Here is a 24867-nt window from a genome sequence, read left to right as displayed (position 1 = left end):
CTCAGATGTTTAAGTCCCAACTGCATTGGGCTCCTCAATGCTGGGTTCGGGGGGCTTGGGGTGCTAAGGAACCCGGGATACTGGGGTGGTGACATAAACCTCTGTCTCATACGTTCTCATGGGCAGTTGTCGATCCTGTTTGCCAGCGTTATCAGCGACTAATGGTCCTCTCCCAGTTCCTGAGAGGCCAGTTCATCCTTGACAGAGTTAGACAACCCCTGGTGGAAAGTGTTGACCAGTGGAAAAGCTTTGATCAGTGCCTGTGTATTCCACCCACTCTCGGCGGCGAGGGTGTGCGGAACTCAAAGGCAAAGTCAGTCACTGGTCTGGCCCCTTGGCAGATGTTGAACAGTCGGCTGACCGCTTCTCTTCCGCCGACTAGGTACTTGTAGTCTCGTCACAGTGAAGGCTAATATGGAGCTGCATGATGGTGGCTGCTGTTCCCACACTGCCGTTGCCCATGCCATGGCCTTGCCTGAGAGTAGAGAGATTATGTAGGCGATCTTGGCCTGATCGGTGTGGAACGAGGAGGACTGTAGCTCGAACATTAGAGAGCACTGAGTGAGGAACCCCTTGCATCCTCCCGGGGGCCTGTCATACCGCTCAGGGGGCTTGGATGATTCCCTGTGCAGGTTCCCTTGAGGATCTACGGTGACGCCTGTAGCACTGGGTGATGAGACTTGGGCATTGGCTCCTCCTGGGTTGGGGTTGGACTGTGGTTAGAGGGAGTCGGTAAGTGCCCAGAGTGTTTCTGACATCTGGAAGAGTTGTTCTTGCTGCCACTCCAGCAGTGCTCCTTGGTGGGTTACAACAGTCTTGATCTGGGTGATCTCTGCTGGGTCCATGTTGATGGGCTGAAGCTTACTGTGACATGGTGAGGTTGGGACCCAGGTGCAGAGAAGAGACCAGACGAGGAATCAGCGTTTAAGGATAAACATAAACATTTATTGAGACACAGTAAAGGAAGGATCACAGTAACACTGGGAAAACAACAAACACTAAGTCTCGAAAACTCCCTCAGAAGACAAACACACACAGCACATAATTCAAGTTGGTTTCAGCAAAGGACAACATAAACACACCTCTTTGAACAGGCAAAACATAATGAGGTCATAGGACACAACTGAGTGTCATTAATGTCTTTAGGACGGTATCTGCCACTCTCTGGAGACAGGTGGAACCATGGCAAAAGGAGGATTTGTGGCAGGGTCAAAAAAAACTTCCCATCTGGGCTGGCACCAAGGTAAGGAGTATCTGGGTGTATCACAATGCCACAAGATGACACACTGACATTATACATTTCAGAGTACTGCTCTAACCTCTGGCTCTACATCCCCTTTTCCCTTTTTTTGACTGGTTTGCCGTACCCCCTTAATCTCGTTTACCCAGAAGTGTGCAGGCCATTGACTGTGATCTGACTGTTAATTTTGACTGGCGTGTAAAAGAGGCTATATGAGCTATCAACACGCTGTGTGTTCTGGAGACTCTTGGGAAAGTGATGAATGAACTGACTCATAATCAGGTACTTCACTGAGGGATTTTTCACTGTTACTTTCACTGTTACCTTCACTTCTCCTCTCCGAATGCAGGCAAACTAGTTTCCTGAGCTGGTGGATTCTGGCTGGCTCGTCACTCGGGCAGCCAGGGTCTTAGATGCGGCTATATGGCAGTCTCTCTAACATGACCTATGGAATGACATCTGAAACATAGTCGACTAGACTGACAGTGGGAGAATGTGGTGTGTGCTGTATCTTTACACACATGGCATGCCTGTTCAGGGGCACTGTTGTTGTTTACACAAAAATATTTTAGCCATTTAGCAGATACTGTTATCCAGAGCAAGGGTTAAGTGCCTTGCTCAAGGACACCAACAGATTTTTCACATAGTCAACTCAGGGATTTGATTACTAGGCTACCTGCTGGTATAGTGCTGCTTCAGAATGCCTTAGCCTACTCATCTTCTTCTCTGACTGGCTGGTTAATGGGACACTCCTTCTCTTCACGTCTTCACGTCCATCCCCATCACATCAACCCATTCCAGAAAGTCACACTTGTCTGACCCATCCCCCTGAAGACTGGTGTATCCTTGGCATTAGATTTCAGGATTATATTCAACTGAGATAGATCTAGGTTTGTACCCTGTGGGCTGGAGTTGGCTGAGCCACTGTGACATCTGGAGGGCTGAGTTGTTTTCCCACATTCACCCTCAAATAGTAGTCTGGCTGTCACTGAGTCTCCTATGTGCTCGCCTAACTTCTCCATCAACACACCTAACTCTGTAGCTGGGTCACTAGAGGGCCTGGTGTTGAAGTGTACGGTGTCATATTCACAGTAGTTTCCAAGATCTGGTAAATCAAGGACTGAGCTAGGGTCAGCAAAGTGCACTGAGACTTTGGGCCTAGTGCCACCATAACCTTTACCTGGTCTGGTTCTATCAATACCTTCTACCATGGTATTAATAGTAAAATATCCCAAAAGTCAAATAAAATGTGTAAAATAATTGGTTTATTCAATGCTGGGTGAGAGACTGTTTAAAGATACGACTCAAATGACTGAGAAATGTACTCTGAAAATAACAAATAGAGAAATTCAGAGAATTCAGAGACAACTCCCTATAATACGAAAGGTACAAAAACAAAATGAAATCCACTTGTGATGCACTGGATACACGGCACTGCTGCAGATGTCCATAGGCAATCGGCTGATCCGATTGTAACCAATTGTAACCTTTTGGTTCTGACTCCATTCCAAGGCAACTAATCAGCATGCACGGACACGATGGTACTGGAGCCCATGAAATTATTTTATTCTGGGACAGACAACACGCAGTGTTAGTTGAGCTATTGCTTCTTTCACACTCCATCAGCACTTAACAGTCTGTTATGGTATTCTTGTTTTGATCAAGTAGTATATTTCATTTTTCTTTCATAATGCCTGAGCTCCATGTAAAATTATACAATAAAAATAGCCAACAATAATTACATAGAACAATTACAAATTCTCCATAGACAACACATTCAATCACATACCTGGGACAGGCAATAACCAACACCATAGTGTTAGTTGATTTATGGCTTCTCTCACTCTCCTACAACATAAAATAATATTTTTTTAAATGCAAAAATGTCTAACCTTCTAGGTTTGAATGGCAAACACATGTTGAAAACAAGCTATCTAACAGTATACATACAGTACATGGCTAACAGGACGAGAGCTAGCATAGCTAACAAGTTAGCATAAAAACTCAGTTAAAACAACCCAAAAACATTTTACATTACAACAAACTACTTGTCATTACGTTGTACATTAGTTCATACACATTCTGTGACAGTTTGGACATAATTATATCAAGAGACCACGCCTTTAACTGGGAAAGTAGTAGAGAAGCATTTCCAACCTACCGTACACTCTATCAGCACAAAACAGTCGCAACAACAATAGAGCTGTCAGAGTGACATATTGTCAACCAACTACACAATGTCAGTCAAGTAGCGATGAATGGAATACAGTATGTCAATAGGAATCAATACAACTATATGGCATGTTTAAACAGAAACTCAATATCATGAATGCAATGCTTATTAAACTAATTTGGGTGAACTTTACAAATAAAACAGGATGTATTTTCTTACTCTGTTACACCTGCCATGCTGAGATGTGTTGTATGGAACAGAATACATTTATGTATACATCAGTCATGTTTTGAACACTCATGAGCCCAACATGAATCCTTCCGAACATGATAAATGAATCTACATGGCATATCCAGCCCCTTTGTCAAGAAGAGGTGTCATTTCCTAAAGGATGCTTATTGACACGCATACTTATTGTCAAGGGATTTGCTGTCAGCTCCATTGGATGAAAGCATTAATAAATTGAGTCATACACTGATCAATATCCAGACTATAATTTCTTTGGGGCTAACCTAAAAAAATACTCCTGATTTAGTCTGGAATCTTTCAGACCTGTCTTCTCAATAATATCTCTCATTGAGTGGATGTGGAGGGGACAAACTTGAAAAAGAAATTAGAACAATGCTTGGTCACTCCATCATCAGAGCCTTCTACACACATCGTAGACAAACGCTAGAACAAATGAGGGGAAAATGTATGAAGACCCCAAAATAAATGTTTTAAAATGATTTGTTGCCGAAAACAACAAGAACATGGGAAGCAGCGTCTGTTGGAGTGGTGTAATGCGTGATGCCATTGGACTCTGGAAGAGTGGAAACGCATTCTCTGGAGTGTTGAATCACACTTCAAACCAAATTAAATCAAATGTTATTTGTCACATGCGCCGAATACAATAGGTGTAGACCTTACAGTGACATTCTTACTTACAAGCTTTTAACCAAAAACGCAGTTTTAAGAAAAATAAGTGTTAAGTAAAAAATGTAATAAAAAATAAAAGTAACAAATAATTAAAGAGCAGCAGTAAAATAACAATAGCGAGGCTATATACAGGGGGTACCAGTACAGAGTCAATGTGCGGAGGCACCGGTTAGTCGAGGTAATTGAGGTAATATATACATGTAGGTAGAGGCGGGTGGCAATGCAAATAGTCTGGGTAGCCATTTGATTAGCTGTTCAGCAGTGTTATGGCTTGGTAGAAGCTGTTAAGAAGTCTTTTGGACCTACAGGCCCAGGATGGAAGGAAGCGTGCCCCCAGTGATGTACTGGGCCGTATCACTACCCTCTGTAGTGCCTTGCTGTTGGAGGCTGAGCAGTTGCCATACCAGGCAGTGATGCAACCATGGTGAATAACTTTTTGAGGATCTGAGGACCCATGCCAAATCTTTTCAGTCTCCTGAGGCGGAATAGGCTTTGTAGTGCACTCTTCACTGTCTTGGTGTGTTTGGACCATGATAGTTGATCAGGCCCACCACTGTTATGTCATCAGCCAACTTAAAGATGGTGTTGGAGTCATGCCTGGCCATGCAGTCATGAGTGAACAGGGAGTAGAGGAGGGGACTGAGCACGCACCCCTGAGGTACCCCCTTGTTGAAGATCAGCATGTCGGATATGTTGGTACCTACCCACCTGGCAGTCCGACGGATGAATCTGGATTTGTACGATGCCAGGTTAATGCTACCTGCCCCGAATGCATAGTGCCAACTGTAAAATTTGGTGGTCTGGGGCAGTTTTACATGGTTCGGGCTAGGCCTCTTAGTTCTAATGATGGGAAATCTTAACACTACAGCATACTTTCTAGATGATTCTGTGCTTCCAACTTTGTGTAAACAGTTTGGGGAAGGCCCTTTCCTGTTTCAACATGAAAATGCCCCCATGAAGAAAGCGAGATCCATACAGAAATGGTTTGTCGAGATCGGTGGGGAAGAACTTGACTGGCCTGCACAGATCCTTGACCTCAACCCCATCGAACACCTTTTGGATGAATTGGAATGCCAACTGCGAGCCAGGCCTAATCGGCCAACATCATTGCCCGACCTCGCTAATGCTCTTGTGGCTAAATGGAAACAACTCCCCGCAGCAATGTTCCAACATCTAGTGGAAAGCCTTCCCAGGAGTGTGGAGGCTGTTATTGCAGCAAAGGGGGGACCAAATCCATATTAATGCCCATGATTTTTGAATGAGATGTTAGACAAGCAGGTGTCCACATACTTTTAGTAATGTAGTGTATCTGTGACCAACAGATACATGTCTGTACTCCCAGTCATGTGGAATCTATAGATTAGGGCCTAATGTATTTATTTCAAATGACTGATTTACTTATATAAACTGTAACTCAGTCAATTCTTTGAAATTGTTGCATGTTGCTTGTATATTTTTGTTCAGTGTAGTTTAGTGGAGTTTGCCCTCTCCCCCTCTCACTCCTTGGAGTGCAGAACTGAGACAGCTGAAAAAAGGGGTCACATGATTTGTGACATTGCTGGATGCACGCCTCACTCTGCTCTGTTGTCAGCGAATGCATGATTCACAAATCTGCGCCCTAGAAGCAAATACATTGTTTTATTGAAATGAGCTGTTTTTGTCTAAAAATACTTTTTTGAGTCACAAAATGTTGACTTTTCCTCATTAAATATTTGCGATGATTAAATGTTTTATTTTAGGTAGCTGACTGACACAGAAGTGGAGATGGGTCAAATCTGTGCATGAGCGCCCTCATGGGGGAAACCCTTTTATTTAGAAATGTCACGATATGTCACGATATGCCCTTATATGGAGCTTAATTTCCAGCTTGATTTGGGGGGGTTGGAAGTAGTGAGGATACTGAAGACAGCTCCATATATTGGCATATAATGAGTTTTATAATGGTTTTCCCTATGAGGGCTACATAAAATAATAATAGAAAATAATCACAAATCTGGTTCAAAAGTACCAAATGTACTTTTGACAAAAATAGCAAATTTGGCCATACGAATTCAATAAAACAATGATTTTGCCAACAGTTTGCAGATTTGTAAATCATGCATTCACTGACAACGGAGAGGAGCGAGGACTGCATCCAGGAATATCAGGAGTCACATGACCTGTTTTTGCAGCTGTCTCAGTTCTGCAATCCAGGGAGAGAGAGAGGAACTCCACTGAAATAGTTTCAAGGTTTGGAACCACTTGGGAGATTCTGGATTTTGGGTAGACTTCTCCTTTAAGTGGGCGTGATGAGCAGGCTTTTTCCCCAGGTTGTGTCTGTATAGTTCTTCTGTCTCTCACCAAATTAAATGTGCCACGGTCTTCAGCGGGACTCAACACTAGACGGTTAGTTTCTATTCATATTACATTTGATTTTAAAAAATTGCTGGTTTACTTCTGTAGTAGTAGCCTAATAATATATTAAATATAAAATGTTTCTACAAGTCAATATGCTGGTAGTAGTTCCAAACTTGCTTCAGGTGCAACAATGATTCATCATTATGTTATTCACATAGGCCTAGTTGATCAGTCATAATGGCTCCAGAGAAAACAGCATCCACCAAAGCCCAGGAAAAGGTAAGGTTTCCAAACAGTTTACAACTACATGTTCATGCACTGATGTAACTGTAACATAATTCCACTACAGTACAATATCCTAACCCTCATCTGTAAATCTCTGACAGACTATAATAACAGTTATGTATATATGTAGCCTACTACAGTTTGTATGCACATTGACAGAGTTGAGCATGTCTGTCTCAGCTTGAGGAGTGAGTTGTTGTTCCATGTCTCTCAGGACAATGTGTTTGTCAGACTCCTAAGCCTACCTGCAGTGAGCTCTACCTATGAGGTTATTGAGAGGACCTACACTAGCACCAAGCAGACCCACCCGCTCCTCTGCTCTGTGTGTGGGGTGTATGAGAGGGGGGCCAGGACCGCCAGCAGTCTGGCAGTGTGGAGCATCCAGCCTGCCATCGACCGACTGGAGACCCAGCGTGAGCACACTGATTCCCTGCCTTAGTGCTAACTGTCATCAATTGCTGCACTGCAAAAATTGTTAGTCACCCTGCCACCAGTCCAGACAAATAGATAGGCTGTGTAATCAGTTCATTAACCATATGTTCAGCTACTACAGTACAATAGTCTATACTGCTTCACACTGCAGTACCATTACCTGATTGTGATGTCCATCTACTACAGTAACCTGAACATGCAGTACCTCCAAAAGTAATCCTTCAATACATGTTGATGCTGTGAAGTGCAATACATGAAAAGGAGTAAATGAGCTCATTCTCACTGAGAGTGTTTGCTGTTTGTTTGATAATCTGTAGTGACAACAAATTCGTTGTGCTGTTGAGTCTGGGAATGTGTCCTGCCGTACGCCTGGGCTAGGGCCAGCTCTTATTAGAGCCAGGTTTAGTAGACTGCGCCAGGTCTACAAGACTTGGTTTGACTGTTTCTATGTTCTACTTGTTGATGGGGAGAACACACAGTTGTCATGAAACTCTCTCTCGGGATGTTACATTTCCTGGTTGTGAAATGTAATTTATATTGGATGAACTCTGTGTCCTGAACTCACATTCACAAATTGCAAAACTGTTCTCTGGTGACAAGTAGACTTTGAGATTTCATGATAAATTGGGCAATTTAAATATTTCATTGTCTCACGTTCTAGCTTACTTCACAAACATTTGAATGAACACGCATGAAGGAAAGTTTTGAATCTGCAAATGCAATACAGCTTTGCTCACAACCCATTGGCAAGTGAGGAAAAAGGATCTGTTGTAATGAGTGCAATATAATGAAAGTACCAAGGCAGATTGCAGCTTGCATGTCACTAAGGTGTGCCACAGATATTCTGTCTCAGAGAGCAATGCCAAAATGACAATGATCTCATCTGCATTTTTGCTATCTAGCTCCTGGAGATGTTTAATAGCGTATTATTTGTGATTAAATAATTTCACAGAGTAGAGAACATCTTTCAATGTGTTCAATACTCAGAGGTTATCGGCAGTGTAAAACACATAATGACCTTCTCTAAACTCAATATATTGTCTCTAGTTGTTGCTGCCAACAATCTGGCCTGTAAAGGGCTGGATCATCTGGAGGAGAAGATCCCAGCTCTGCAGTATCCCCCTGAGAAGGCAAGGAAGCTATTTTCTGAGTCAATTTAAAATGCTTGTTACACAGCATGACTTCTGCCCCTAAAACCTGTCTTTTTCCTCTGTTTCACACAGTTGGCATCTGGCATAGTGGATGCAGTCACCTCTACAGTGCAGACAGCTAAGGAGGGCATCGCCAGCCCCATCGCTGGCACCTCAGACAGGGTGCTCAGCATGGCATCCAGTTGGCTCCAGTTGACCAGGAGTGCCTTCAGTGATGGCTTTAGCTACGTCCTGGACAGCAAGCCTGTCCACCTTGCAGGGGAGGGAGCAGACACTGCACTGACCCTGGCTGAGAGTCTGGTCAACTATGTTCTGCCTGGATCCTCTGAGGAGAATGGTATACTTCAAACGTAATATTTTTTCTTCTTACTGTGTTGAGTTAGTTCAGATAAGGACATGGAATGGGAGTATGACAGCTAAACATTTACAAGGGTCGTTGCTATCCGTTGAGGGACGTCCCAAAGATCCCGGATCGCACTGACCCATTTTAAACAGTATACTGTAGCTATTTCAACTTTCACCAGAAGGTGGCAACCTACAATTGAGAAACAAAAGTGGAGCGCTATGGTTTCATGGTTACAGCAGGCAAGCTGTAGTAGATGACTGGTGATAGGAGATGTTTTGTTTCAGGACACAGAAAGAACATAACAGCATGATTTAGACAAGTGAGATAAAGTGATAACATCTCTAAGCAATGCCTGAAGATGAGATGTTCTCTAGCACTTGCACTAGACACAACCTCTTCACCCTCCACATGATGACTCTTACATGAGTCAGTCTGTTACAATCTAAGGGAAATATATTATATTCAACTAAATTAGCCAAATACATACTTGGCTTGCCAAATGGAACCGTATCTGGCTGTTAGAGAAGGTGCCAGACCATAAGGAAATCTATAAAGAATCCCCATACCATACCTGTAGAACCAGGGTGTCAAACTAATTTCCCCTGCGGGTAGCATTCTGTCTTCGCAGAGGTCTGGAGGGAAGCAATTCAAATGTATTATATTTCTTCGCAGTCAATGTGTCGAAAATTGTCCCATATCCATCGCTTTTGGAATTTGATCAGTGTTAGCATTTTACATTATTTGTCAGACACTCTTATCCAGTGACACTTACAGTACATAAACATATTAGTTTTTTTCCTCGTCTCCCATAGGAATTGAACTGATCTTCAGCAAGCTGGACAGAGTGAAGAGATTATAAATGTAGAACCATTATCATTTCTACAGTTTCAATTTGGTTTTAGTTAGTTCAATGTCAATTGATATTATTCTAATAATCTTTTACCCAAACCCCCTGCCTGCCAGATTGAATGTGCTCTTGAGTTTGACTCGGGCTGAACAATCTATTATTTGCTTTTATACTGTGCGAGGGGGTACAATGTACTTCTGCCGGTCTGCAAGTGTCATTATTAAGTCAATGACCCCCATTTTATATAAGTGGTATTATCGGTTCCACCTGTGGCCCTGTCTGGCCAGCAAGTCCCTCGGGTGTTCTCCAGACTAATCCTCCTGCTCTGGGAGTACAGGTGATCCCGTCCTCAGATAGGCAGGCAGGATAAGCAGTTGGCCCTGTCTGACCAAAGTTAATCATCCCTCACTACATACATCCCACGCCCACCACTCACACAGTGTGTGGTATATAGGCTCTCTGAGCTGAGCCATCTCTTATTTGCTCTGTACAGAGAACATGCTGTGCTGCTCTGATGATTAGAAGGCTGGTGTTAAGAAACAATTGTTATTTGGGAATTTCAGTACTTCCACTGAACATTACACACAAGTTCCCACCTGGTTCTCTTAACCTCTTCCATGTAAATTTCCCTGTTTCGGGGACCTGCGAGCTTCTTGTACTGGTTGCCCACTAACATTTTTGCTTATAAATCGATCTTTGGACACCGTCGATCAAAATGGCTTGCATTGAGCAGTAGCCCTGTGTCACGCCCTGACCTTAGATTCTCTGTTTTTCTATATATTTTGGTTAGGTCAGGGTGTGACTAGGGTGGGTACTTTAGTTGTTGTATGTCTAGGGTTTTTGTCATCTGGGGTTTTTGTATGTCTATGTTGGCCTGATATGGTTCCCAATCAGAGAAGGCTGTTTATCATTGTCTCTGATTGGGGGGGGGGTCATATTTAGGTAGCCAGTTTCCCCATTGTTAGTTGTGGTATCTTGTCCATGTTGAGTTGCCTGTAAGCACTAGTTTGTATACTTCACGTTTCGTTTGGTTGTTGTTTTTGTTCATTAATTAAAAAGAGAATGTATACATACCACGAATGCGCCTTGGTCCGATCCTTATGACGAGCGTGACACCCTGACTCTCATGGGCACAGGAGTATGTCTCATCTGCCTTTTATAAAGGTACTAACAAAACATATGGCTGTAATCCTTACATTGTAACCCAGCATGGGAGAGTGGTTTTCTCACTGTAGCACATTTTTTGAGAAATTTTATAGCTAATCTAAAATAATTCATTGATTTTAAACCTTTCTGTTTGTCATAGACAGACAAGATTGATATAAGATGAAAGGCGAGTTCCTATTGAGTTCTGGAAGACAAGCTAGTGCTCTAAGCCGTTCACAGCGGAGGGGGGGGGGGGGGAACAAACGTTTTGATCAGGAAAGACCTTTAGGAAATATGTACATTTTCTCTAACACTAAATGTACAGATATGCATTTTAGAGTTTTATAAAGAATGTGAAATCTTATTGTATAAATTTTGAAAAAAATGTAATTTCAAGCCTAATTTACACAATTTTGTTGAATAGGAAATGCATTATGATAAAAATTTTACATTTTATACATTTGTATTGTATACTTAAGCTTGTCCTCAAAAGAAAGTGACTACACCTCAGCAATAACTTTTTTTACCAGAAAGGTTAGATGGTAACCTTTTCTTGGAGTGTGCAGCATTACTAGTTATTGTTTTTGTCCCTCTCATGACAAATAATTACTTTTGGGGATTACGAAGATTACATTTAGATACCTTTTGAGTTCTAAAGCTTCTTCAGGCTAGGGTCTTTTTTTCTCCACTTCCTGTCTGACTGACGTGCCCAAAGTAAAGTGCCTGTTACTCAGGCCCAGAAGCCATGATATGCATATAATTGGTACCATTGGCTAGAAAACACTGAAGTTTGTAGAAATGTTAAAATATTGTATGAGACTATAACACAATAGATATGGCCAGAGAGAATCTAAAGAAAAACCAAACGGATTTGGGTTTTTTTGAGAGCCCATGCTCTTCCAATGGAATGTATAGGGTCATATCCAAATTCAGCTCCCAGATTGCAATTCCTATGGCTTCCACTAGATGTCAACAGTCTTTGTTCAAGGTTTCAGTCTTGTTTCTTCCCAAACGAGGAAGAATTTTGAGTTTTAGTACTGGGAGTCAGAGTTGGAAATCAGTCTGTGTGCGCGATGAAGTGGACACGCACCTGCTAATTTTGCTTTCCTGTTGAACATATTTCTCTCCGCATGAAAAATGATAGTTTAATTGCATTTTAGGGTACCTAAGCATTAAATAGAAACTTATTTTGGACTTTTCAACACAAGTTTAGAGGTAACCTTTTGGATTCCTTTCTCTGCATGTTGAACGAGTGGATTACTCAAATCGATGACGCCAACTAAATGGACTTTGGGAAATAAAGAAGGATTTTATCTAACAAAACTGCCATGCATGTTGTAGCTGGGATCCTTTGGATTGCAAATCAGAAGATTTTCAAAAAGTGAATATTTTAATCACCATTTGTGATTTTTGTGAAATCTGTGCTGATTGAAATATATGTTGATGTGGGGCGCCATCCTCAAACAATCGCATGGCATGCTTTCGCTGTAAAGCCTATTATAAATCGGACAATGCAGTTAGATGAGAAATACTTTAAGCTTTTAACCGATTATATACGACACTTGTATGTACTTAAATGTTTAATATCCACAATTTGTATGATTATTTATTTAAAATGAGCGCCCTCCAATTTCACCGGAAGTTGACGAAGTTCTCAGATTGTTCAGAGACTGTATAATAACTATTTTGTCAGTTATTGGAAATATTCTGAATCTTTTAATGTGCACAGTAACATCAATAAGCTCTAAATTCTCAAACTTTCCATAAAAACCACAGGAACTTTAGGAAAGCTCAGAGAACATTCTAAGAATGTAATTTTAAAATAAGGTAGCAGTGTTGTTAAAAGTCTTATTGAAACATTCAATAAAAGCTTTAAAGTAGTTATTCACTAACCTCCAAATGACCTATAATTTATGTTCTCAGTGTGTTAATAAAACCTCTAGGGGACACCTTATCAGAACCAGAATAAAACATTCTCAGAACCTCCCTGCAACCTAAAAATAATTGTTTCCAAAAAAGGCCAAATGTTCTCAGAACATTTAATTTAAAAAAAACGTCAGTTTTACTGGTCAGGAAGCTTATGTCTTTGTTCCCACAACCAATGTGAAACCAAAAACAAACATTCCCACCACTTCCAAGGACCCAAATGTGCTAGCTTGTGACCAACTACAGAATGTTACATCCCCATTCCACACTGTAAGGCCAGAAGTGTTTTCCCTACAACAAGACCAAAGGTTTGGACACCTACTCATTCCAGGGTTTTTCTTTTCTTTTGACTATGTTCTACATTGTAGAATAATAGTGAAGACCAAAACACACTCAATTATTGTATGTGTGGTGTACAGAAATGACGTAGTCAGTTAAAAAATCATGTTAAACACCATTGCACACGGGAGTCCATGTAACTTGATAAGCACATTTTTCATCCTGAACTTATTTAGGCTTGCTGTAAAAAAGGGGTTGAATACATTTTGACTCAAGACCATTAGACTTCCACTTTTAATTATTTTGTAAAAATGTCAAACAATTCCACAGGTCAGTGACAAATCTAAATTTAATTCATTTAAAATTCAGGCTGTAACACAACAAAATGTGGAAAAAGTCCAGATGTGTGAATACTTTCTGAACGCACGTACCTTCTTCGGAACTCATGGACATAAGACATAGTCACTCAGTGTGACCTTCTGCTCACAAGTAATAAACTGTAACATTGTCAGTAAGTATGATACAGGATTTATGTAACAGCTATAGAAGTTTTGAATCTAGAAGTTCTTACAAGTTTGTTAGCTTTTTCTTAGTGAGGGTCCATCCTATTTGTCCTTCATCAGGAGTGGTCAGCTAATGATGATGTGATGTTTGAATTAGGTTGTTGAGTGAAAAAGAGAGACATTTTGTATCGTTTGTCTAGCCGTTGTGTGCTCTTTATCTGTCCCCCAGAGTCTGCTGCTTTGTGGGAGCAGGAGTCAGGTGTCAGTGCTCCTGGCCTTCCGCCCAGCTACAGGAGGCTTGGGGCTCTGGCCAGCACAGTGTGTCGACGTGCCTACAATCAGACAGCCGCAACACTCCAACATGCCAAGAGTCAAGGTCAGGACCTGGTCACACACATCTCCGGTGTGTCTCCACTGGTAAGAGCCAGCTGTCTGTTTAGTCTCGGCCCCAGACACTAAATAATTGTGGGGAAATTAAATTAAAACATCACATTTTCGCTGATGGGATGTAGATACAGTGGAATTGGCCAATCAAAATCAAATTTGGCAGCCCAATTAGGTACTATGGTCAGTACAAATAAGGGAAAATGTGTGAATTTTGACCTCTGTTAGCCTAATCGTAGAGTTGTTGTTGAGGTCATCACGGAGAGGGAAGAAAATGCCTGTGGAAAGACTCATATGAAATGTATTCCTTACAGCCAGCGTATCATTTATTTATGACCGAAAGACTGACACAATTCTATCCATCATTTTGACATGTGAATTACTTGATGTGTGTTCATTTATGAAATTAGGTATAATTATTTGGGTTATTACTAGAGTAAATGCGTACTCTCTCGGGGAGGTTATGTCACACACAGTCTAAAGCCATAATTCATTCCAAATCCCTCTCTGGGAATCACATCAATTACAGTAGTTCTCAATAACAGCAGGGGTTACTGGAGTATGGCAGTTGAAATCCCAGCTGAAATAAGCATTGAAGAGAGACCCAAGGAGAGACAGACAGCCAGAGGTACACTGAGTGTACAAAACATTAGGATCACCTTCCTAATATTGGGTTGCAATCCGTTTTTCCCTCAACAGTCTAAATTTGTCGGGCATGGACTCTACAAGTTGTCGATAGCGTTCCACAGGGATACTGTCCCATGTTGACTAATGCTTCCAAAAGTTGTCAAGTTAGTTGGATGTCCTTTGGGTGGTGGACCATTCTTGATATACACAGGAAACCAAGCAGCGTTGCTATTCTTGACATACTCAAACCGGTGTGCCTTGCACATACCCCGTTCAAAGGCACTTAAATCTTTTGTCTTGCCCATTCACCCTCTGAATGGCACACATACAGGATCCATGTTTCAATTGTCTCATGGCTTAAAAGTATTATTTAACCTGTCTCTTCCCCTTAATCTACATTAAATAAAGTGTATTTAACAGTTGACATCAATAGGGGATCATAACATTCACCTGGTCAGTGTCGTGGAAATTTCCTGTATTACCAAATCATGAGAGCAAACCACACACAAGTCAGAGTTATATCATAAAGTCCATATTTAATTATATGAGATTTACCATAGCCCTGTGACTCTCCGATCAATTCAGTGTCTATAAATGAATTCTCTGAGAATCCTTACAAAACAGTTCTTAGTATCATTTATAGCCAAGACACACCCATCTCAACTCACATGACGAAACACAGATCTCAGGAACATTACAAAGGAGGACTTTACTTGAGAGAGGAGTATCCCATAGCTAGATAGCATTCGCTGTGAATTATCATTCAGTTTGCTCTCTTAGCTTCATATGGTATAGGGGACGCTTGCGTCCCACTTGGCCAAAAACCAGGGAAAATGCAGCGAGGCAAATTTTATATAAAAATCTAACTTTCATTAAATCACACATGTAAGATACTCAATTAAAGCTACACTCGTTGTGAATCCAGCCAACAAGTCAGATTTTTAAAAGGCTTTTCGGCGAAAGCATAAGAAGCTATTATCTGATGATAGCACAACATTAAACAAAGAGGGTAGCATATTTCAACCCTGCAGGCGCTACACAATTTAAAAATGTTTTACCTTTATTTAACTAGACAAGTCAGTTAAGAACAAATTCTTATTTTCAATGCCTAGGAACTGTGGGTTAACTGTCTGTTCAGGGGCAGAACAACAGATTTGTACCTTGTCAGCTCAGGGATATGAACTTGCAACCTTTTTGGTTACTAGTCCAACGCTCTACCACTAGGCTACCCTGCCGGCCCAAAATGCAGAAATAAAATATAAAACATGCCTTACCTTTGACGAGCTTCTTTTGTTGGCACTCCAGTATGTCCCATAAACATCACAATTGGTCCTTTTGTTCGATTAATTCCGTCCATATATATCAAAAATGTGAATTTTGCGCGTTTGATCCAGAAAAAAACAGCTTCCAAAATGCGCAATTGTCACTACAAAATATTTCAAAAGTTGCCTATAAACTTTGCCAAAATATTTCAAACTACTTTTGTAATACAACTTTAGGTATTTTTAAACGTTAATAATCGATCAAATTGAAGACTGGTCTATCTGTGTTCAATACAGGAACACAACAACCAAGCTACTTTTGAAGTCTTGCGCAACTCTCAACAGTATTATGCAGTTCCTAGTTGGCCCTACTTCTTCATTACACAAATGAATAACCTCAACCAAATTCCAAAGACTGGTGATATCCAGTGTAAGCGGTAGGAATTGAAAACAAGTTCCTAAGAAATATAGTTTATTAAAAATATTGACCTAAAAAAAATCCTTGAGCTTATTGGTTACCGCGTAGAGTTTTGGTATCTACTGACACTGTAGAAATGTTTGGATGTAGGGACTGTACTCCCCAAGGTGTAGAAGTGACCTTTTTACACAGATTAATTCAATGTAGCAGGTGGTCCTTATTTTATGTATTTATTCCAGTTGTCTTAGTTAGATCGCTTTTTCACAGCATTCCTTTTGATTTAAACAAAACTTTCCTTACGTTTCCCCGTGGAAGAAGTGGTCGAAGGGACTTTTTGTACCTGAATGCCTAAACATTCAAGAGAGAGACCCTCAAAGTTGACCCATTTTTGTATACCACACCATATTATGAGACATCCATGTCATCACTGTAAAAGATAAACGGTTGAGTTTGATGTCTTTCAAACAGGTTACAAACAGGGTTTGAATACAAATTAATCTTTAAAAAACAATGTTTTTGTCAATTTTCATAATCGCAAATGTTGTAGGTTATACTCTATTTGACATCTGAGGTTTTTGTGTTGTGCCCGCCAATCGGTTGAGAAGCAACATGCTCTTGAGTACAGGGTGGGTATCATTTCAATCACAGAAATATAATGAACCTATCCCTTCAGACCACTGCAATTTAGCTGTTACACCATTGAAATTTAATTTAAATTAAAAATGTTACTTCTATTTACTACCGCAAAGATTGATGCCGGTCCACCCACAGTTGAATGTCAACTTAAATGTTTATCTATTCTATATTTCTATGGTTTCAATAGGTTTCCTATAGAGGATTGACATTATAATTTAAAACCGATATTCCCATTCAAATCAACATTCTCTGTGTGGATCTCCAACCATCTCTGTGGTACCATTTGAAAGTGTAATAAAAAGAATGAGCTAAAGCACACTCAAAAGTTGCTAGAGGTGCTGACTAACGGCAAGTAAACTGTAGGCTATAAAAATAAATAGTCGCACACTCTATATACAAGATCCCAGTAATTTGAAAGTTGACATTTTTACATTTTATTCACATTTTAGTACATTTATCAGTCAAATCATGACACCCCCCCCCCCCCCCCCCCCCCCAAAAAAAATATATATATATATATATATATATATATATATATATATATATATATATATATATATATGAAAAGCAATGTTCTGGATTTTTTTTTAAATGGACAATCCTGTTTGTATGCTTTTAAATTGTATCAATCTCAACCGCTTATCTTTTCCAGTGACGAAGACATGGGTGTTTGATAGTACGGTGGGGTATGCAAATTGGTCAACTTTGAGCACCATTTATCTCTTGAATGTTTTGACATTCTACAATGGGTAAATATGTATGGAAGGTTTTGTTCAAATCAAAAGGGTTGCTGTCAAAGTGATTAAATTCAAATGGATTTACCCAGATGTGTTTGAGAATGGCTGTACATAGGATGGTGGTCTGAGTCAATACAACTTAGTGGCCTTGTGTCTGACGTCAGCCAATAAATGCAAAAGCTTAGCTCTTTTGAAATGATATTCTTACAGTTGTGGGTTTGATAAGGCTTACAGTAGTTCTAGATACTACTCAAACTATTATAAATAATTGACTGGAACAGTGTGCCAGGCAAGTTATTTTATTGAACCCTCTTTCATAATGATATAGAAGCTTCTAAAAAATTACTTGTAACGGAGTATCATTTTATTACTGTAACTTTTATTACTGTCACGTTCTGACCTTAGTTCTTTTATTTATGTCTTTGTTTTAGTATGGTCAGGGCGTGAGTTGGGTGGGTTGTCTATGTTAATTTTTCTATGTTGTGTTTTGAGTTTGGCCTGGTATGGTTCTCAATCAGAGGCAGGTGTCATTAGTTGTCTCTGATTGAGAATAATACTTAGGTAGCCTTTTTCCACCTGTGTTTCGTGGGTGTTTATTTTCTGTTCTGTATTTTATGTATGCACCGTACAGGACTGTTTCGGTTTCATTTCGTTCTCTTTGTTGTTTTATTATTTAGTGTTCTGACTTATAAATAAATATAATGAACACTTACCACGCTGCGTATTGGTCCTCCGATCCCTCTTACTACTCCTCCTCAGAAGAGGAGGACGAGAATCGTTACAATTACTGTTTATTACCTTTTTGCAAATATGTTGTTATCGATGATTAAAATTGTCTTTGAAAATGTACTGTTCCCTGCCAGACTGAATATGCCATGAAGAACCTTGAGGCTGTGGAAACAGTGGGCCTGTTCTTTCAGAGCTCATTGATGGGATTCTTCAGTTGGGAGGAGCAGAGAGACAAAGCGACAGAAGCAGAGTTTCAGAAGGTTATGAACCCTTACATCATACCAGCCTTAGAGCAGGTCTCAAACAATGCACATTACCATTTTTTAAATAGTAATTTAGGTCATTTCATTATTGTCATTAGAGGATGTTTTACTGTGAAGTCTTTTCTCCCACTGTGCTACAGTATTTCTTTAGATTGATGTGGTCATGTCTGCCCCACTCAAATAGGCCTAAAATAGTCTCCCAATGCGACCCTTGATGTACCTCATGGTATTCTCAGAAAATTTAATCAAATGCTGTACATTCTTAACATTCAGCTCACATTCCCTGAGACTCCCCCTACTGAAGTATAATTTAGGGAGTGGATAAAGAAATCTGAAGTGCTGTTACAAAACCATACAGAATCTGGCCTCTAGGTTCACCCTAGAAGACAGCCAAGACAATACCCATATGTACAATACATGTTGTACTGTTTATGTTGATTTGCTGCTCAGAAAAGGCTGCCTGGTTAGCAGAGTATAATGAGCCATACCATGTGCGTATGTGTTGTATGGTAAAGAAATGTTCAGATACTCACCTTGTATTACATTCATGTCCCTGTGTTTCAGAGTGGTGGTGGGCTGCAGCGCCTGGTGAGTGGCCTTGGTTATCAACTGCAGATTAACTACATGTCAGTTGTGTCCAGTGTGAAGAGTGCCCCTCAGACCACCTTTGGCTTGGCTAAGAACGGGCTGGGTGCCCTGTTGGAGACCGTGGGCAGCGCCCGGGATCGTGTGGTGAACAGCATCTCCTATTATGTTATGGTGAGTCACTCCGTCATCCCTGCCATCCCCTGATTTGATTTGGCCCTTACATGCATTGATTCTGTCTGGCTTACCCTTCACTTGAACCCCTCATGTGGGGAAAGGAGGGAGCTGCTCCATCCCCCAACCATGTGTGATCAGCTCAGCTCTTCAGAGAGGGCTGTATCACGTACTGTAGGACGTAATCAGGTTAGAATGCTCTATTTAGCGTTGGGCTAAATCATTGTCACCACTCCAAAAATGATGAAATGTTTATTTTAAACAAGTGTGTGTGTGTGTGAAGATTTTTTTTATTAGTGCCTTCAGAAAGTATTCACACACCTTTAGTTTTTTTTGTCACTGGCCTACACACACTAACCCGCAATGTCAAAGTGGAATATTTTTATTTTTTATTAATTAAACATGAACATGTGAAATGTCTTGAGTAAACAAGTATTCAACTCCTTTGTTATGGCAAGCCTAAATAAGTTCAGGAGTAAATGTTTGCTTCACAAGTCACATGATAGGTTGTCTGGACTGGGCACCTATTGGTAGATGGGTAAATATATAAAAAACTGATATTGAACATTCCTTTTGAGCCTGGTGAAGTTAATTACACTTTGGAAGGTGCATCAATACACGTCCTTCCTAACTCCGTTGCCAGAGAAGAAGGAAACTGCTCAGGGATTTCAGGTTACTTTAAAATGGTTAATGGCTGTGATAAGAGAACTGAAGATGGATCGACAACATTGTAGTTACTCCACAATACTAACCTAATTGCTGACAGAGCCAAAAGAAGGGAGCCTGTACAGTATAAAATATATTCCAAAACATGCATCCTGTTTGCAACAAGGCACTAAAGTAGTACTGCAAGATCTGTGGCAAAACATTTCACTTCTTGTCCAGAATACAAAGTGTTATGTTTGGGGCAAATTCAATACAATACATTACTGAGTACCACTCTCCATATTCAAGCATAGTGGTGGCTGCATTATGTTATGGGTATGCTTGCAAATGTTAAGGACAGGGGAGTTTTACACAATAAAAAATAAGTGGAAATTGAGCTGGGCACAGGCAAAATCCTACAATACCTGGTTAAGTCAGCTTTCCACCAGACACTGGGAGCAGGACAATAATTTATATATAGATAGATATATTTGGTATTTTTAAGTAGAAATGTCGACATGTCCAAAATATGTTTAAACTTAAACAACTAAAAACAGATATGTAAACTCAGCAAAAAAATAAGCTATTCAGGACCCTGTCTTTCAAAGATAATTCGCAAAAAATCCAAATAACTTCCCAGATCGTCACTGTAAAGGCTTTAAACACTGTTTCCCTTGCTTGTTCAATGAACCAGAAACTATTAATGAACATGTAACTGTGGAACGGTCGTTAAGACACTAACAGGTTACAGACGGTAGGCAATTAAGGTCACAGTTGTGAAAACAGGACACAAAAGAGGCCTTTCTACTGGCTCTGAAAAACACCAAAAGAAAGATGCCCAGTGTCCCTGCTCATCTGCGTGAATGTGCCTTAGGCATGCTGCAAGGAGGCATGAGGACTGCAGATGTGGGCAGGGCAATAAATTGCAATGTCTGTACTGTGAGACTCCTAAGACAGCACTACAGTGGTAGACCACGTGTAACAACACCTGCACAGGATTGGTACATCCGAACATCACTCCTGCGGGACAGGTACAGGATGGCAACAACAACTGCCCGAGTTACACCAGGAACGCACAATCCCTCCATCAGTGCTCAGGCTGTCCGCAATAGGCTGAGAGAGGCTGGACTGAGGGCTTGTAGGCCTGTTGTAAGCAGGTCCTCACCAGACATCACCGGCAACAATGTCGCCTATGGGCACAAACCCACCTTCGCTGGACCAGACAGGAAAGTGCTCTTCACTGACGAGTTGTGGTTTTGTCTCACCAGGGGTGATGGTCGGCTTCGCGTTTATCGTTGAATGAATGAGCGTTTTACAGAGGCCTGAACTCTGGAGCAGGATCGATTTGGAAGTGGAGGATCCATCATGGTCTGGGGTGGTGTGTCATAGCATCATCGGACTGAGCTTGTTGTCATTGCAGGCAATCTCAACGCTGTGCGTTACAGGGAAAACATCCTCCTCCCTCGTGGTACCCTTCCTGCAGGCTCATCCTGACATGACCCTCCAGCATGACAATGCCACCAGCCATACTGCTCGTTCTGTGCATGATTTCCTGCAAGACAGGAATGTCAGTGTTCTGCCATGGCCAGCGAAGAGCCCAGATCTCAATCCCATTGAGCACGTCGGGGACCTGTTGGATCGGAGGGTGAGGGCTAGGGCCATTCCCCCCAGAAATGTCTGGGAATTTGAAGGTGCCTTGGTGGAAGAGTTTGATAACACCTCATAGCAAGAACTGGCAAATCTGGTGCAGTCCATGAGGAGCCGAACTGCAGTACTTAATGCAGTTGGTGGCCACACCAGATACTGACTGTTCAGTTTGATTTTGCCCCCTTTGTTCAGGGACACATTATTCAATTTCTGTTTGTCACATGTCTGTGGAATTGTTCAGTTTGTCTCAGTTGTTGAATCTTATTGTCACGATCGTCATATGGAGTAGACCAAAGCGCAGCGTGGTGTGAATGCCTATTTTAATGATTAAACGGAAAACACGAAGTACGCTAAACAAACAAAAAACGGGCTGGCTGACGGCAGGCTCTGGCGGCTCAGGACAGATGGGGAGGCTCTGGCGGCTCAGGACAGACGGGAGGCTCTGGCGGCTCAGGACAGACGAGACGCACTGTAGGCCTGGTGCGTGGTGCCAACACTGGTGGTACTGCGCCGAGGACACGCACCTCAGGGCGAGTGCGGGGAGGAGGAACAGGGCGTACTGGCCTGCCGAGTCGCACTATAGGCCTGGTGCGTGGTGCCGGCACTGGAGGTAACGGGCTGGGGACACGCACCTCAGGGCGAGTGCGAGGAGCAGGAACAGGGAGTACTGGGCTCTGCAGATGCACTGGTGCAGGGGACTGCCACCAGAGGGCTGGTGCTTGGAGATGGCATCGGATAGACCGGACAGTAAAGGCGCACTGGAGATCTTGAGAGCAGGGCTGGCACCATCCGCCCTGGCTGGATCCTCACCCTAGCCCGGCAGATGCGGGGAGCAGGGATGTCGCGCACCGGGCTAAGCACGCGTACTGGGGACACCGTGCGCTTCACCGCATAACACTGTGCCTGACCAGTACAACGCCCGCCACGGTAAGCATGGCTCGGAAAACTGTAACACCGAGCTGGCACAGGACGTGCAGGGCTAGGGAAGCACACAGGAGGCCTGGTGCGTGGGGCTGGCACGGTCTTCACCAAACGGCTAGCATGCACCTCAGGACGAGTATGGAGAGCTGACTCAGGTGACATCAAATCTCTGACATGCTCCGTCGGGCGGATGTCGTACCTCAGGCACCAACACAGCACCTCCCTCATAACTCTCTCCTCCAATCTCCCCATTAACTCCTTCACTGTCTCTGCTTCGCTCACCTCCAATTCCGCCCTGACCGGCTCTGGTTCCATCCTTGGCTCCTTATGGTAAGCAGGGGGAGTTGGCTCAGGTCTGACTCTGCCACACTCTCCCTGTGACCCCCCCCCCCCCCCAATACATTTTTGGGGCTGCCTCTCGGGCTTCCAGCCGCGCTGCCTTGCTGCCTCATACCGGCGCCTCTCTGCTTTCGCTGCCTCCAGCTCTGCTTTGGGACGGCGGTATTCCCCTGGCTATGCTCAGGGTCCTTTGCCGTCCAGACTCTCCTCCCAAGTCCAGAAGTCCTGCGATTGCTGCTGCTGTCCGTTACCACGCTGCTTGGTCCATTGTTGGTGGGTTATTCTGTCACGATCGTCGTATGGAGTAGACCAAAGTGCAGCGTGGTGTGAATGCCTATTTTAATGATTAAACGGAAAACACGAAGTACACCAAACAAACAAACTAACAAGACGAACGTGACTGCTAATGAAACACTGTGCTAACGTGCAACATGACATAGACAATAACCCACGAACAATACAAAATAGGCTACCTAAATATGGTTCCCAATTACTGATTGAGAACCATATCGGGCCAAAACACATAGAAACAGACTAACTAGACATGCAACATAGAATGCCCACTCATACCACACCCTGACCAAACAAAACAGAGAAACAAATAACTCTAATAATGGTCAGTGTGACACTTATGTTCATACGAATATTTACACATGTTAAGTTTGCTGAAAATAAACGCAGTTGACAGTGCGAGGACATCTCTGTTTTTGCTGAGTTTATAAAGTGCATTCGGAAAGTACTCAGACCCCTTGACTTTTTCCACATTTTGTTACATTACATCCTTTTTCTAAAATTGATCAAAATCAATCTAGACACACTATCCCATACTGGCAAAGCAAAAACAGGTGTTTAGATTTTTTTTTCCGATTTCTTTTTTTTAAGTTTAGAAAACGCCCCGGAGGTATCACATAAGTATTCAGACCCTTTATTTTCCTTTGTTGAACCACCTTGGGCAGCGATTACTGCCTTGAGTCTTCTTGGGTATGACACTACAAGCCTGTATTTGGGGAGTTACTCCGAATCTTCTCTGCAGATATCTATATCTAGGTTGTGTGTGTGCGTGACTGTTCATGCAAGTGTGTGTGTGTAATCTCCTCAGATCTCTGTGCAGTACCACCAGGCAGATGCCTGACCCTGCTGTTTGCTCGGTTGCCTCTGTGAAAGCCCTCATTATCACCCTGTGCAGAGAGAGATGACTTACAGAGCTGTCACAATACAGCAGTGTAGCGCTCACTGACAGACAGCTCCAGACCAGAGGCACCCGTCTCCTGTCACCTGACTAAGAAAGAGCTTAGATTTATTTAACAAGAAACAGAATAACTGAAACACAAATGAGTGGAATCTTTTCTGTTCATCTTGATTGATCAAATGTTATTTGTCACATACACATGGTTAACAGATGTTAATGCGAGTGTAGCGAAATGCTTGTGTTTCTAGTTCCGACAATGCTTTAATAACCAACAAGTAATCTAACCTAACAATTCCACAACTACTACCTTACACACAAGTGTAAAGGGATAAAGAATATGTACATAAATAGGTACACTTCAACGATGACAGACAATGAGGGGGAAAAAAATCCAGAAAATCACATTGTAGGATTTTTAATGAATTTATTTGCAAATTATGGTAGAAAATAAATATTTGGTCACCTAAAAACAAGCAAGATTTCTGGCTGTCACAGACCTTTAACTTCTTCTTTAAGAGGCTCCTCTGTCCTCCACTCGTTACCTGTATTAATGGCACCTGTTTGAACTTGTTATCAGTATAAAAGGCACACCTGTCCACAACCTCAAACAGTCACACTCCAAACTCCACTATGGCCAAGACCAAAGATCTGTCAAAGGACACCAGAAACAAAATTGTAGACCTGCACCAGGCTGGGAAGACTGAATCTGCAATAGGTAAGCAGCTTGG

At 41.9% G+C, this 24867-nt stretch overlaps 1 protein-coding gene across 2 annotated transcripts in view; it reads left to right on the top strand.

The window, feature by feature from the left end:
• Positions 1 to 6493: 6493 nt before the first annotated feature.
• Positions 6494 to 24867, top strand: part of plin1 (perilipin 1) — a 32230-nt gene continuing 13856 nt past the window's right edge. The window contains exons 1-8 of one of the 2 annotated variants that reach the window (XM_020480733.2): positions 6494 to 6716; positions 6887 to 6947; positions 7168 to 7366; positions 8433 to 8515; positions 8609 to 8873; positions 13813 to 14000; positions 18511 to 18636; positions 19204 to 19398. In XM_020480733.2, coding sequence (XP_020336322.1) covers positions 6906 to 6947; positions 7168 to 7366; positions 8433 to 8515; positions 8609 to 8873; positions 13813 to 14000; positions 18511 to 18636; positions 19204 to 19398 — 1098 coding nt within the window. In that variant the 5' untranslated portion in view covers positions 6494 to 6716; positions 6887 to 6905. The remainder of the gene's footprint in view (positions 6717 to 6886; positions 6948 to 7167; positions 7367 to 8432; positions 8516 to 8608; positions 8874 to 13812; positions 14001 to 18510; positions 18637 to 19203; positions 19399 to 24867) is intronic. The other variant, XM_020480732.2, reaches the window with a different exon arrangement.

This window comes from Oncorhynchus kisutch, linkage group LG4 (assembly GCF_002021735.2).
Source record: "Oncorhynchus kisutch isolate 150728-3 linkage group LG4, Okis_V2, whole genome shotgun sequence".
NCBI classification, from domain to species: Eukaryota; Metazoa; Chordata; class Actinopteri; order Salmoniformes; family Salmonidae; genus Oncorhynchus; species Oncorhynchus kisutch.
The sequence above is the reverse complement of the archived record's forward strand: the minus strand, read 5'-3'. Positions and strand labels throughout refer to the sequence as shown.